Here is a 17,100-nt window from a genome sequence, read left to right as displayed (position 1 = left end):
AAAGCCCCAGCTGTGATCCGGAAGACCCGAGTTTGATTAGTGACTCTAACCCTGGAGTAGAAGCCTGGGGAAGACAGAGGAATGAAGCAGTGAAGTCTGCCTGCGTTTCTGTGGTTGGGGGATTGAGGAGTCCATGCCTGCATGAGACTCTCTAGAATCCCTCTTAGACACCAAAGATCACTGCAGGATGTTCTTTGTGTTTCAGTCATCACATTTGGGTTGTCTGTTTGCAGTAGCCCTCAGTCGCCCTGATTATCAAAGTCTTGGGTCCTGCAACGGTTGCTGTCTCATCTTCCGTGACGTCAGGTAGTCAGAGGTATAAAGCATGCAGCCGATGCCATTACATCAGTATTTCTTGCCATGCAGCGCCCGAAGCAGAAGCAAATTAGACTCCTGAAATTTTCGTTTTCGAGTTTCATAATCGAAGTCTTCAACTAAAGCTAGGTACCTTGTTGGGGAAACGTTTTCTTGCTCTAAACTGATGTCAGTAAAAGTCAATAACTGTATTTCTTGTTGAAAGCAAATACCTCATAAAGATTTCCATTCGTACTGTATTCCTTGCCTAGGCCCTGACCACGACGTACCTCGCTGTCAGCTTTGTGCCTTATTTAAGCAATGAACTATTCATCGTCGGTATATTTACGTTTCTAAATATTTTGGTGCTCGGTTTAATTATCCAGATGTGTCTTCGGTAAGCCATCCAACTACCGACATTCGGAAAAAACGCAAAGATAATGACAGAAATAGGCCGCCTAAGTCCAAAGCTGCTGACGGCGCTTTTCCTAAGCCATTTGCCAGTTCGCCGACACTCAGTGAGGTGATTTCGAGCCCCTGATACCCGCTACTTCAGATTCACAGCCCTCTACTGAGACCCATTTGGAGTCCTGTATGCCGCGATGCTTTAATGCTTCAACCGTGGAACCTGCGGATGTCTCTACCTTGGATGGGTCCGGAGCCGCTGTGCAGGCACTGGCTTCTGAGGGTGTATTCAGGCCTACTGACTTGCATATTAAACTGATGCCATCTTCTTCTTCAAGGCTTAAATCTCAAACCATGACTAGAAAACTGGCGCCCAGACTGCATGGTCAGGCCTCTATGCCTAAAAAACAAATGTTAAGAATGGCTGAAGACCTTATTACTTTAATCAGGGGAAGCCAACCTTCCCCCTCTAAGAGACCTAGGACTGAATTTGCTTATGATACTTCTGACCAGGATTCTGAAATTTCTGTTTCCTCTGATGACCAGGATTTACCCTTATCTACTTATGAGGATTCTGATGCAGAGGACTCTATTCCCTCTGCTCCCCCCCCCCCCCCCCGAGAGGATTTCTCTTTTGGTGAAACCTTGCATACTCTTAGGGAGCATTTTAGTTAGGAAAGCCAGGATTACTCTGCTTCTAAAAAGAGGCATAGGGATTTCTTACTCCTGCCCCAGCACAGGCCTTTAGCTATCCCTCCTGTACTGGACATTGTGGATGATGACTTTTTGGAATCCAGCTTGGCCCCTGATTATTTACCTCCTGCTCCCAGAAAACCTGATCGATATTACAGGGTTCCCGACTCTCACAAGTTCCTTTTTTAAAAATTCCCACTGCGGATCCTGAGACCATTTCACAGGGACCCAAGGGCATTAAGGCTAGTACTGCCAAAAATCCTACCCCCTCTGATAGAGACTCCAGGGTGCTGGATAGATGGGGTAAGAAGGTATACATTTCTGCAACTTTGGCCATTAGGGCCGTAAACTACCAGTTTCATATGTTAAAGTATCAGCAGCATATTATTGGACTGCTTAAACAGAAAATGATGTTGATTCCTGATTGTGCTGAAAATAAGGATTTACAGGATTTAATGCATTCTGCTGAACAGGTTGGAAAACATACTTTGCAATGTGGTTTTGATTCACTAGAGGCATCTTGCAGGGCTGCTGTCACTGGGTCTGTACTTAGAAGGCATGCTTGGCTTAAGCAATCCTTGCCAGATCATGTTAAAGCTAAATTATTGGATGCTCCCTTAAATCAGGACCGCCTGTTTGGCAACAAAGCAGAAGAAGTTCTTAAAAAGATGGAGGAAAAAGCTAAATCTATGCAAACTGTTAAAAGATTTCCTGCAAGTATAGCCTCCAAGATTTAGTAGGCTTTGGCCCTCTAAGAATTGGTCCTTTCCTGCCTCTTCCAAGTCTTCAGTCCAAACCCAGATCCAGCAGAACACCCAGGCTTCAGTCCCAGGGTATGCACAGGACTAAGCAGTGGGAGGCTCCCTCTTCCAAATCAGGGAGTAGTAAGACTCCCCCCATGGTAAACTGTCTCAATGACTTAACTTTAAAACTTCCAAGCACTTCTCAACAGACTGCTCCTTTAGGGGGAAAGATTGCTCTCCAGGCAAAAAACTGGGAACTTATTACCCAGGACAAATGGGTCTTAAATATAGTTTCCCAAGGATACAGATTTCAATTCCATACGTTACCAACCCCAAACGGTTGGCCAGATCTACCCCAAATCAGTGGGCAGAGGCTCAAAAGCAAGTCCTCTCTCTCTCTCATGCATAAAGGCTATTCAGACTGTACCAGAAAGAGGAAAAGGAACAAGGTTTTTGCTCAAGACTCTTTCTGGTACCCAGAAAAGACAACTCATGGCATCCTATCCTGGACCTGTCTACCTTAAACACCTTTTTTGGTGATTCCAAAATTCAAGGTGCCAACTTTTCACTAGTTGCTTCCTATGCTAGGCAAGGATGCCTGGTTGGCAACACTCGATTTAAAGGAAGCCTACCTGCATATCCCAATCGGGGAATCTTGCAGAGGATACCTACGCTTCAAAGCAGGCTACTTGCACTATCACTTCTCTGCACTGCCCTTTGGCTTATCTACTGTGCCCAGGTTATTCACAAAGTGCCTAGCTCCAGTCGTTGTATTTTGCAGGCAAAGAAATATTAAAATATATCCATACCTGGACGATTGTCTAATTCAGGCAGAAAGCCAGGACATACTTATGAATCATCTGGCATTTGTACAAAAGGTGCTAACTTGTCTGGGGTACACCATAAACAAAAAGAAATCACATCTGGTACCCTGTCAACAAATTATATTCCTGGGAGCAAGCTTGAGTACAACTTCCCAGATGACTTTCCTCACGCCAGAGAAACAAATTCATTTCACAACTTGCTTCAAACAAACCCTGCTAGCTGCAAGGCAAATACTGCAAACCTTGGGGTTCATGGCCTCCTGCATTCTACTAATTCCATATGCAAGACTGCATACGAGGAAACTACAATGGTATCTAAAAAGCCTATGGGTGTCAACATTCTCAGGACCTAGAAGCAATGATTCCTGTCATACCTTGACTGTGGTTAGAGTTCCTTTGGTGGGCAGAGGCCTGCCACCAAAACAAGGGACTACCATTCACTCTACCCCCTGCTGCCCAAACACTAACAACAGACGCATCAGACTATGCATGGGGGGCTCACCTGGCAGGGAAGTGCATTCAGGGCAAATGGAACCCAAGTCAAATGCACCTGCATATCACTCAAAAAGAAATGTTAGCTGTACAGAATGCTCTGACAGCCTTCAAGGACCACATTCTTTCAGGACAATTAATGGTAAAGATGGGCAACACCACTGTTATGTGGTACATAAACATGCAGGGGGGCATCCACTCTTATACCCTCTGCAGACTAGCCATGGTTCTGTGGAACACAGCCTTGAGCTACCAAGTGCATCTACAGGTTCAATTCCTGCCATGAAAACTAAATACACTGGCAGATGAACTAAGCAGAAATCTCATAGACCCACACGAGTGAAAACTGGAACCAAAGACTTTCAACATGTTGACAAACAAATGGGGGAGCCCAGATATAGACCTGTTTGCCTCCCCCCAGAACTACCAATTGGACAAATTCTGCACAAGGACTCCCCACAAACAAGCTTGGAAAGTGGATGCTGTGTCCTTCAGCTGGAAAATCCTATCAGTTGAGGCCTTTCCTCCTCTGCCTCTCCTACCCAAGGTACTGCTAAAGATCAAACAGGACAAACCAAGGACGATACTGATTGCAGCAGACTGGCCACGCCAACACTGGTACCCCTCTTGCGCAGTGCGTCACTGCTGGCTCCATGGCACCTGCCTCAGATCCCTTCCCTGTTGTCACAACAAGAGAACCGGATTCTGCACCCTCAGCTTCAAACCCTGAACCTGGCAGCTTGGCTAATTACCTAATCTCTCCGCTACCACCCCTCAGTAAACAAGTGTTGGATGTCATTTTGGAGGCAAGGAGGCCTAGTACTAGAAAATCTTATGCTGAAAAATGGAAAAGATTCCATGCCTGGAACCAAATTCAAGGGATGGGTACAGCAGCGCCCAATTTACCTCGGATTCTTCAATACTTAACTGAGATGCTTTACAAGGGCCTTTCTTTTTCCTCCATTAAAATTCAATCCTCAGCCATTTCAGCTCATTATAACACAGAACCACCCCTCTTCTCTCACCCACTGCTCAAGCTCAGAGAGGCCAAAAACTTAAGACCACCCGGGAGAGCCCCAATTCCAGCCTGGGACCTAAACTTTGTATTGGAAAAACTCACTCTTCCTCCTTTTGAGCCACCTGCAAGTGCAGATTTAAAATTTCTTTCTTGGAAAACAGCCTTCCTTTTAGCAGTCACTTCAGCAAGAAGGGTATCTGAAGTACAGGCCCTTATGGCAGTGGAGCCTTTCATCATCTTTCATGTGGACAGGGTTTCCCTCAGGACCAATCCCTCTTTCATGGCCAAGGTGGTATCCAGTGTGGCTCTTAATCAATCCATTCATTTGCCTACCTTCTTTTCTTATCCACAGAACATAGGGGAACGGATACTGCACTCCTTAGATGTTCACAGACAACTTAGATTTTACTTGGACATGACTAAACATCAAAGGAAATCTGAACAACTGCTGGTGGCATTTGCTGCAGGAGCAGAGGGGAAGGCTATTTCAAAACAAGCCATTTCTAAATGGATAGGCCATTGCATTCATTTCTGCTGTAAGCACCATGGAAAACCTATCCCACAGGGGATTAGACCGCATCCAACCAGGGCTGCATCTACCTCTACAGCCTTTCTCAGAGGTGTACCTACCAGGGACATCCTAGAAGCTGCTACCTGGAGTTTTGTACATACTTTCACCAAGCATTACCATTTGCCAATTTTCTCTAAATCCAGAGCTGGCTTTGCCACTGCAGTCTTGCAGGGCCTTATAGCTGGTACTAATGCTATCTAAATGCCTCCTCCCCTCAACTTTGGAAATCTACCCAAATGTGATGACTGCAACAGTGAAACATGAAGAACATAGTACAGTTGTGTACACTTACCATAAATGTAGATGTTCGAGTGTATTCACTGTTGCAGTCCTGGTTACCCTACCTCCAGCCCCCTGACTTCTTTTGGCTATACCTTTACTCTCCTTTACTATGCTTAAAAGCTTTTTGGTGTATTTTTTCTTTTGTTGGAGGTGTAACCTTGTCTGTATGTATGTGTATGTATAATATATATATATATATATATATATATATATATATATATATATAATTGCTTCCCATTGGGGGGGGCACCTGACATCCGGGGCAAGAAAAACTGATGTAATGGCGTCGGCTGCATGCTTCATACCCCCAACATCACGAAAGATGAGATAGCAACCGACACAGGACCCAAGACTTTGATAAGCAGGCCGACTGAGGGCTACTGCAAGCTGATGACCCAAATGTGATGACTGCAACAGTGAATACACTCGAACATCTACATTTATGCTAAGTGTACACAACTGTACTTTCTTGTATTTCAAGGGAACATGGCTTTTAAGGGGTTTCTTGTTGTCTCCACTGTAGCTTCTTGAATCCTCAACTTCTGGGAGGATTGAATGGGCTTGTAAGGCTGTCATCTCCTGGAAGTGTGCATGTGCCAGTTGGATGGGCATGATGGAGGTCAGGTGATCATGGGGTATCAGGGAGCAAATGAAAAAACTATTGGGAAGGCTTTGGGAGTTATCATTATATTATGTTTCTTTTTGTTTACTTACAGATGATTCTTTGCTCTAGAAGGTGTAGTGTCTGGTGTAGTTCTTCTTGAAAGTCTGCATCTTCATTGTTTATAGTATATCAAATCAAGTCCATGTTGATAAGACCTAATTATAATATCTATCAAAGAGGTGAGAAAATGTCAAAGGAAGGACAAGTAAGACCCCACCCTCTACCCTTATGCAGGAAGCTTTTCTGTGTGCAGTCTTTTACTTAATATAACTAACAAGGTTGCCCAACTGCAAGGTAGTTTGTAAGTAATGTAGCTTTATGTCTGAAGATGGATCAAGCCCAATTTGGATGCAATCAGTCCAACAAAAAACACCTGAAATGTATTGCATAGGGGAGCTAATTGGTTGTGGTAAGGGAAATTTCTCTTTCCCTGAGATGCTGCAAACTCAGAGTTGATCTAAGTAAATAGGATGCAGAGGAGATAACCCCCTCCCCCCACATTAAGGATGGAGTCTTTTGAATAGATGCAGAGTTCTACCAGAAGGCCATTGCACAGGTTATACTAGACCCCAGAGATGCATGTTTTGAGTGTACAGATTTAAAAGTAATTTTTCTTTCACAGTATTCCATTCTTGTTGTCACTACAACTGCAGCACAAGTTCCCAGAACTTAGCCAACGTCCTGCTGGCTAACTGCCATATAGTCACCATTTGCCATACTTTCCTTTGTGTAGTCACTGACACAAAGCGGAATTCCAGCATTGGTGGTATTGTGGGCCCCTTTGGCATCTTTCACAGCAGTTTCAGTGCTTCTGAACATATCTAGAAGTTTATACAAAAGGGTTAAGGCTAGCAGTTGCTGATGAGCTTTATTGTGTAATCAATAGGTTTGCATCCCTTAGCGTTCTACAGTAAACAGGACAGTGCTTCTCCCTTGTGCTAATTGGATTTACCTGATTAACAAAGTAAACTAGTTTAGGTAAGGGAACACTGTCATTTAATACACTTGTACCTTTCATATAAACAATTTGTTGCATTCAGGTCTTCAATATGTTTGGGTCAGATACACTGCTGTGGTGTGCAGCTTTAGTTAAATGTTGCAGTAGAGAGATTTCATTTTAAAATACTACTTGACTATTTTAGTTTTCCACTTCTTTTTGTAAGGCTTCCTTGCCTACTGCTTGGATCTTCCTGTATATATCACTTTTTTAATGCAGTTTATTTAAAGTACTGCATTTCATTGCTCTACGGATGAGATCCTCCAATTAACGTATTAAAATGTTTAGGTCTTCAGTAATTTTTAAATTAATAATTTGTATGCATATTTTGCATTTACCTTTTATTACTTTTCTTCGCTGAATGCTTATGCCGTTGTCATGTATTTAAAAATCAGAGTATTGCAGTCTGACCAAACTTCCAAGAAACTCCCATTTTTCTCCGCTTGCCCAAAGTCTTATTCTTTGTTTTAATCCCATTTTGTGTGACTTCATCCTAAAATAACTATTGATTCCCTTGCACTGCTTTCTGCCACCTCACCCTGTTTGACTGTACTTACTCATTTGAATTGTTTTCCTCATCTGTGGCCTTCCTGTCACTGTTTTCCCTATAAGGATGCTCCTAGATGACTGTAGCTTTCTATATAGCAGCTCCTACATTGCATTTGGTAAGTGGTCCATTGTGTGCAAGTGCCTGTATTCAGTTATAGGCTGAACCACTGTTTGGATAAACAGCTTGTTCAAATTCCCAAACCTGCAGCTGTAGAATTGTAGGAATTTGAGCAGACCCAGTAGATTTAATAAATGTGTATTATGGTTTCTTCAATTGTAAACAGCAATGTGTATAAGTCAAAGTGTAAGAAAATGCACAATAGCAAAATGTTTTGTTTTTGAAGCTTTTCTATGAAATGACACTACTTTTAGTGCAATGTGCTAGAATAAAAATCACTGTTTTAATGTCGTTTTGCATTATAGTGTGATGGATATTTCATAACTGTGTTTATTCTTAAAACTTTTGACATTCTGTGTCTAGGCAGGGCAGACGGCTCTGATGCTTGCTGTAAGTCACGGACGGATGGATATGGTAAAAGCCCTTTTAGTTTGTGGTGCAGATGTGAATATCCAGGATGATGAAGGTTCTACAGCCTTGATGTGTGCCAGTGAACATGGCCATGTGGAAATAGTTAAACTTCTACTGAGTCAATCAGGATGTAATGCAACTTTAACGGACAACGTAAGTCATATAAGTGTTCTCCTTTATCTCTTACTTGGCATGGTTAACTGTACAGTATTGTAAAATAATAACTGAAAAGATAAGGTACTACTTTTTTTTAGAAGAGACTGCCTGTCCTCTGTAGATATATTGCCATAGGTCTGTCACTTCATTGTTGATTTCATGGCAGTGTGCAAGTGTTTTTGAATGCTGGCTAAGTATCTGGTTTTCTCATCACCACTATTACTGTCTTCAGCTGTATATTAAATCTTTGAGGAACCATTAAATTGTGAAATAGAAAATAACACTTGACAGTGGATGAATTCCCTTATTACCACAAACCTTACTTTGAGCCCATTCTTGATCTGCACACCCACATCCAGTTCAGTGTCATTTCACTATTTTTTTCATGTATTTTGAATGTTTCACCATTTGCAGATTCTGTAATATTTACATTTAATACTTTTCAGCTTTGTACCACTTTTTCTGTGAATAAAGGCTTCCTCACACCTCTAGTAAATGCTCTGTGTTAAGATATCACAGCATAGCCATCTTACACTGAACTGTAGATATTAATAGCAGCCAAGGTTCTTGTGCCACTTTTTATGTCTGTACTAAGAGAAAAACACTGCAGGATGACCCCCCCCCCCCTTTTTTTTTGGTTCTGTATGAATTCCAGTAGTACTATGTCTGACTTTGACTTTTTTTAACAGTAATTTTTTTCCGCAAAAAGGTGTTGGTGTTATCCTACACATTTGCTAAAAATACTTGTACTATTCCCAAGCACCTTTCTCTCAGGAAAGGCTTCCTTCCTGAGATTTATTTTTACCTGCAAGCCTCTTCTGTCACTTGATTACATGTTGATTTCTTTCACTTTCTTCTTAGATTTTGATGTGGACCTTTGCAACCTGTTAATCATGAATCTGTGAACTGCAGTCTGTCTGCCCTTCTGCAATGTGTGTAGAAAAGAACATATTCTTAGCCCGGGTTTGTTAGCACTTAGTACACCAAGGTCAAAACTTACGTCTCTTAACTTCAGTCACTCAGTCATCCCTCTCCTGAACCCATATAGAAATCCCATCCATAACAGGCAAGTTAAGGAGGAAGCAGTTGTACTCAGGAAATTGTAGGAGTGCCATATGTATTAACATGCTTATTAGTGCCCGTGACTTGACCTATAGAGAGCTTTCCTCCATTTTCTTTGCTCAGTGATGCTATTGCATTGTTTGCCTTGTTTGTCCTTTTTGCATCACATTTGGCATACGCTTACCCCTCATCTGTACTTGAACTGATCCCTTCTTCTACCAACTACCATCACATGTAAAAAGAGCTGTTCGTAGACTACTTAGTCTTTACCTGTTTAGACAAGTGTTTAATATCACCGCCTTGCTCTCTTACTAAAGCCATAGACATCGTATATTGTTGACATTGTCTTCCTTTGCTCAGTAACATCTCACTTGCTTGCATTCATGCCTTTTCTTATGTGTTTTATGTATTCAAATATAAATACATTGGTGCCCTTTCCTGTTTTTTTAACACCTTTATTAAATTCACACATTGAACAGTGACATAAAGTGCACGTACAGTTATAGAAAAGAAACCATGTAACTTTAAAATGTCTCTATTAACGTCATATATTATACATATGTTTCCTTTTTAACAGTTATTCCCTGAGATGTACTTTCCTGTTTTGATGTTCGACACTTCCCTAGTTTCTTATTAACTATTGCTTTTGTCATGGCTAGCTCATAAACACACACACACACACACACACACACACAGGTTCTGAGTGTCTTCATTCACTCATATTACTCTTATTACTGTGCAAGTGCTGATTGGCATGCCCAGTTGGTGTACTACAGGAGGCATTTTTTTGTTGTGTACTACTGGGTGTTTTTTTTTACCCCATGGCTTTTATAAATCTGTGGTTGTCGAGCTGTCCTCGAGCTTTAGCTTTGATATGCTTGCAACCCAGATTATCTTACCTGCACAGCTAACAGCAGTGTGATCAACATAGTGTTAAATTACAGGATGTAGCCTTCACGTCTTTAGCAGCTCTCAAAGAATCGGGTGTAAATCTAGAAATAATTGGGGACAATAGGAGACTGTTTTAAAATGTCAGTACTATTAACTTGAGACATTGAAAGAATATAACAGAATGTGAATTAATCTACATTTTTTTATGTAAAATAAGTCTGTAACTCTAATTATTGTCATTAAGTTTAATTCACCACTTTTTCTCCAAAGGGCACCACTTTCAGGAGGGATTAACTGGGATGTTGCTAAAATTTGAGTCACAATCAGGGATGTCCATGAAAATCGGGGACATTTGATAGGTAAGATGCTTCCCTTATGAAAAGGCAAGCCAGCCATCGGCTACTTTTTTCTTACCTCGTCCCCCCTTCCCAGCAAACTGGTGCAGTGGTTGGTAATCGGTTCTGAACTGTATCAATCACAGATGGAAGATTTCCTATAATGGACTAGTCAACACACAGTTTGGACTATGTACTGATTTGTCTGCTTTTTTTTATCTTAATCTTGTTTGGAACGATGCAGATCTCACTTTCTAGCCTTCCCATATGTGAAATGCTATGATGTAGTCCATTGTTTTGCCAAACTGTTCCATGCTTTGGCCTTTAGTCAGCAACTTCTTCAGCTGTTCCCTTTTTTCCCTGTCATTACATGTTGGATCTGGAGGACTGCCTGCTAGTGCTGTATGTAAGATTTTTTTTAACTTGATGGTTTCCTTCATCACTGGCATCTGTTATTGCCCTCTTACTGCTGTGTCAGGGACCAACCACTTTTCAGTCCCAGTTCTTTGCAACCACCTTGCTGTTAAGGTCTTGCACAGGGTTCATTTGGACATGTCTGACCTCCTTTGATATGCAGACAAAATCGTTCTGTTGGTGGGAGTTGGAGTTCCCAGAGCACCTTCACTACACTCTTTGATTTCACAGGTTTGTTCATCCACCACAATGTCACCCAGCTCCTGCCTTGTTAACCTGAGTGTCCAGAGGTTATGATTCCGTGTGATGACACTTCTGCAGAGTTGATAATCATACTTTGTCTCAAGATTCTCCGTTACCAAATGCACTCATGTGCATTGTTTGAATGTAGTATTCATTTTGAGCAGTACATGATTAGCATAAATATCTGATAACAGTTCATTTGGGTTCAGATCAGGCATTCATTCTATTCATACCCTTTACAAGTGTCTGCATTACTGCCAAAAGAGTGTTGAAGTCTTCAGCAGAACTATAGTCAGTAGGGGGAACCTATTGAGCACAGATTACACACAGATGCCCACTGTGTCCAAAATGGTGAAATACTGTGAACAGCTATTGGGTACATATGCATGTTAAACAGAGATTATTTCTGTAACTTGCAGTAACACTGAGATCACCCTTCATCTACGGATACAAACTCAAACTCCCAGTGTACAGCACCTAGCTGAGGGCTTCCAAGCATCCTCTCACCCACTTTGGGGCCTATTCCAAGAATGAATTCCAGGGTAGGAATAAGATCACTCCTGTCACAGAAGTCTGGTTCCAGAACCAGTGCAGCTTTTAGAGGTATGACCCCTTATACCTGACTTGTAATTTTCAGCCTCCTGTACAAGCCTGCATCTCCTCCTCACCCTTCAGTCGTGATGTTATATTCTGAAGTATGGCCTAATTTGTTACTGAAACCATCAAGTCAGTTTAACTATCATTTCCTCTGCTTTTGCTAGTTTTTGTGTCTGTAGATGCTGAAATGTGATGTGTTTCTGCTGTACTTGCTGCCTACTTTAGTCACACAATTTAGGGCTACCACTTGTCCTACTTCGCAAGGGACAGTCCCTCTTTGGGCAATTGCGTCGTGCGAAAAAAATTGAAAAAATGGCAAATGTCTTGAGATTTTTGGACAAAAGTATTTCCTAGCTTTTCTTAAATAGTTGCATAAAGCAGTTATTTTTTTATCTGTAACCCCTAAATGTTATAATAAATAGCATAAGCAACTCAAATGCTACAAGAATAATATTTTATTTTGACAAAAAAGTGAAGTTCTATCCTTTGTACTGTATGTTTTGTCCTGCAAAGTCTGACACTTTTACAAACAATTTCCCACTTTGGGCATTTGAAAAGGTGGCAACCCTGACACAATTGGATTACTGCAACTTTTCTAGGCACACATTAAAATAGTCAGATTGCTTTCATTTGCCTTGCTTGTAAACAGAAAGCATATATAATATGCAAAGTATACAAACACAATGTCAATGCAGTGTCACCTTTCACAGGAACATGGCATTTGTACTAGAGTGAGACAGCTATAAAGGATGTTAAGATAATGGTATAGCATTTTGGATTAGGGGAGTAGCCAAGATTTTTAGAACTACATGCCAGCTTTCCTAACTGTATTCCTCTCCAGTCCAAATTTAACCTTTCTAGACCACCCACAGCACATCTATTTCAGTTTACCATAATTTTGGTATTTAATTTGTGGCATTCAGTGCTGTGATTAAACAGATTAAATGTGAGGAAATAGTTTAAATTGAATAAGTAAGGCAAAAGCTGCTTAACTTGTTCAGTTTAACTAATGTATTTGCTTTACATTTAAACTTGTAAGGTGTCAAAGTTCCAGATGGAAATAATTTGTAAAAGTGACACACAGTACTGTACATAGCATATTCCTGGTATCTAATTTCATTGTATTCACTGTTCAGCTCTGAGCATAGTATGTGAACTTACAGACATTGTTACAATAATCCCTTACTCAAGACTAGACAAAAGATTTAAATGGATGTTCACATTAGTTGCATTTAGCATTATTAACAATAAGATAACTAAATGTTTAAAGCCGCAGCAGTGACCCATCTTTTTACTACATTGTGGCCTGGATGTATCAGAGTAATGATGGCAGTAGTGGAGTTTGAAAATAATTCATTACTGAAGTTCTTATTAATTCAGATGCTATACGGCAAATACCAATACTGGATTTGATTAGACTACTCTGTACTGGGTGTAGTGTGCACCAGAACGCATAGCTAATTGATATACATCAGCAAAATCTAGTGTGTTGCATTTAACTACTCATCTAGTACCAATTAACAAAACATATCCTGATTCTCAGGCTGAATAGTTGTCACTGCTACTGTTTATCTCAACATTAGATACTGTGTGGCCATTCCGTCTGTGTGTTTGACTGGTTAGTGAAAATGTATAGTTGAACCTTATTGGATACAGTACAACCCAGCTGAAACTGTTCTGTGGGTCAAAACATTTAGGCTAAGTGGATGTTAAGGCAACATTCTAGCTGTATAGTGGACACAGTGAAACATGGGGAAGTTATATTTTGAATTTTAGCTGTTACATTTATACAGTGTAACCAAATCAGTCCTGTGTGCCCTGTCACCTTCAGAATGCAGCTGTGAGTTAATGTGCATAAAAGAACCAAATTTAACTGGAGATATGGTACACATTAAGTGGCTTATTGAATACTGTGTAAAGGTTGGTTATTAGCACTTGGCACGTTATCATAACCTGAATGCTTACAGCTACCAGAGGGAGGAGCACTTTGACAATGATGTCTGCAGAGCCTAACACAGAAAAAAAATTCACATTTGTAGCATTATTGTGGTGTTGCCTGCTTATACTTGAAAGGAAAACTATCTTAAAGCTTCAAAACTGTGTGCGTGTGCACACGTGTGTGTTTTCCATTATCGCTTATTCTCTGCTGTCTTAATGCAGCAAACTGACTTTGTATTTATCAGTGGCTACACCAGGTTCCAGTATAGTCCATAAATGGAAACACCCATAAGACTGACTAGTGTCACAATGCACTTTTAGTTACAGGCTCATAATAAGGGGAACCATGTCATTTGGAGAGCTAGTGTGGTTTGGCATTATTGACCTGAATGTCTTAATAAAGATGTGTAAAATAAAAAAAGCCAGCGGCATTCAGAAGCCATGTAGCTGAACATTTGTGTCATTTAAGGGTTAATTTTCAGGGTTTACAAGGGTTAATAGCACATTAAATAGTACAGTCAATAATAAGTCATTAAACCTCGCCTCCCTCATCCCATAATAATACAAAACAACTCACTCTAAATTACATCAATTCTACTACAATGCCTACCTACAAGACACCAGCCAAACTAATTAATATTGCTTCCACTCAACCCCAGCTGAAATTTAACAGCCAATTACACTTATATACAGCTATTCTAATCTTTTTCTTCTTCTTCTTTCGGCTTTTCCCAGTTAGGGGTCGCCACAGCGGATCACCTGTCCGCTCATGATTGGCAGTGGAGTTTTACAGTGTCGAGTTGCCAGCCCGGCGCCCAGCCTACCACAGAAGGCACACATGCACACACACACCTAGGGCCAATTTAGAGTGTCCAATCCACCTACAGCATGTCTTTGGGATGTGGGAGGAAACCGGAGCACCTGGAGGAAACCCACGTGACCACAGGGAGGACATGCAGACCCTACACAGAAGGCACCCCAGCAGAGGATCGAACCGGAGAACCTCTTGTTGTGAGGCAGCAATGCTGGTCGCTGCACCACCGTGGCCGCCTATATACAGCTACTCTAATAATCTTAACAATAGCTGCACATATCTCATCCTACCACACCAAACTGGATGAATCTATCCCATCTCATTCTACCTCTTCCCTCTACCCAGAAACACTTAAACCTACCAACATTATTATATCTTCCTCTAGCCTTAACAATACAGCCTTTCATCATACACACTACTTTCTTCTCCCTCACTCCAAAACTCCTAGATTTTCTAAAAAAATATCATAACTACAAAATATTAAACACTTTAGTTAATATTGCATCCAGACAAACACTCAGTGGAGACATTCACCCCAACCCTGGCCCAAACACTAATCTAAACCCAAATCCACAAAGTACCAACAACTCACAACCAACAGCAATCACCATAGAAACAAAGTGCTCGATCCATTTCTTGCTGTTAAAAATGAATATTAGAAGCATCACTAACAAAGTCTATGAGCTACATGCCAACCTCTCTCTCTACTCACCTGATATTTTACTAATTACTGAAACATGGCTTAAACACAGTGTCACCAATAATGAGATTCTTCCCCCCAGGTTTTAGTATGTCAAAATAGAATAGGCAAAAGAGGTGGCGGCTTAGTCTTGCTCTTTAAAAATCACCTTTCCCTAGAAGCCTTAGATCAAATCGTCCCCAAATTTGATAATGTTGAAGTGATATTTACCAAGCTCAACATTAACTTAAAAAACAAAAAAAAAACATATAAACATGATTGGAACCTATATTCCACCTGGGGGTAACATCCACACATTAGAAAACATATTGAACTAGACCACAAAAATCACTACCCCAGGGAACAATAATCATGGGTGATTTTAATATTGACGGATCAAACTGCCGTTCCTAAATCCCCACTAATCACAGCAACCTCTGTGGCTTCACCCAACTCATACAAATTTCTGCTAGGATTAACAAGTTATCCAATAAACACTCCATTCTTGACTGGATCTTAACAAATAAACCAGCCTACTCCCCCTCACACTGGATGTTTCCCTGATAGCTTCAGTGACCATTTCCCAACCTATCTACTTAGACATAGAATTAACCCAACAAAACAAACTATGTAAAAACAAATAAGGAACAAAAATCACCTTAGCCACAAAGATTTCCTAAACATCCTCAAACACTGTAATTGGTCACCACTTAAACTACTCACCCTAGAAGACACTGTAGAATATTTTAATGCTACCTTCATTTCAGTCTTAAACACACAGGCTCTTCCCAGGACTATATGAGTTAAATCTAATTTTTCCCCATGGCTAAACAAAGAAAGTAGGTCACTGCTAAAAGCAAGAGACAAAGCCTGGCAAAACTGGCACATCTACATTTGTTAAATGAGTAAGTGAAATGGTCAGAGGACCATTCTCAACTGTGACGTAGGTCATCAAGACAAATGTAGTAATCAAGTTAGATAGCCAGTTTCATCAGTACATCTGGTTACAGCTTGTGACATAAATCTGTTGACACACAGCACAAGTACATGCATACATTCAAAAGACAGCTCATTTCATCAAATACCTGGGTGCAACATAATAGTGTTTGGGAAAACATCAAGATGTGCAACTTGTATGGGGCAAAGGGGGTAGCTGCCCAAGGTGCAAGCTGTCAGGGAGTGCAATTGGCAGGTGCTGAAGGTACAGAAATGCATTGCAAGCATTGATTTATGAAACCCCTGTGGATATTGTGGCTTCATAAATGAATGCCAGTATTGCATTTATGACTTAGCTGAAGCAGTGATGCACTTCATGTGAGGTGAATGTGTGGTCGTAACTGTAGAAAACTGTTGCTTATAATTGTAGCAAGAAGCTTGCTACGTTTGCTGCAGTGGAAGTGTTTTTTTCTTTTCTTGCTCCTCAGCTTCGAGTTGAGGGGACAGTAGTCAGTATAAATAATTTACATGTTCTTTGGTCCCAAAAGCTGTATCTCACCTAGATCACTTGGCAGAGCAAATTATATACAATATCTGTATTTGTACAGTGATGATAAACCATATATTAGAATATTATGTGTTGGGAGCGGTCTTTAATGTAACAGTGTAGGGTCTTTGGGACAAAGAAGGCAAACCATAAGATGGAAATATAAGAGATGTTGACAGTCATAAATTATGTCAATTCTCAAAATCATCTGTGTTGTCTATGGTGGTACAAGTCGTAACAGACAGTACCATAGTGAATGTGGTATGTGAACAGACTAGAGGGATCCAAATCTTACCTTCCATGCAGACTAGCCATGGTAGCCTGGGATGCAGCAATTCAACACAGTCTCACTCTACAGGCATGTTAAGAGCAAAATGCTGTTGTGGACAAGCTGAGCAGGAAGAGGACAGACCCTTATAAACAGAAA

The 17,100-nt window shown here is 40.8% G+C and overlaps 1 protein-coding gene across 3 annotated transcripts in view; it reads left to right on the top strand.

Moving 5' to 3' along the window:
• Nucleotides 1-17,100, top strand: part of KANK1 (KN motif and ankyrin repeat domains 1) — a 1,631,365-nt gene that overhangs the window by 1,541,871 nt on the left and 72,394 nt on the right. For all 3 annotated transcript variants that reach the window (XM_044064327.1, XM_044064324.1, XM_044064326.1), the window contains one exon: nt 8,014-8,214. In XM_044064327.1, coding sequence (XP_043920262.1) covers nt 8,014-8,214 — 201 coding nt within the window. The remainder of the gene's footprint in view (nt 1-8,013; nt 8,215-17,100) is intronic.

Source organism: Protopterus annectens, chromosome 2.part2 (genome assembly GCF_019279795.1).
Source record: "Protopterus annectens isolate FY-2018-M chromosome 2.part2, PAN1.0, whole genome shotgun sequence".
Taxonomy (NCBI): Eukaryota; Metazoa; Chordata; order Ceratodontiformes; family Protopteridae; genus Protopterus; species Protopterus annectens.
The sequence above is the reverse complement of the archived record's forward strand: the minus strand, read 5'-3'. Positions and strand labels throughout refer to the sequence as shown.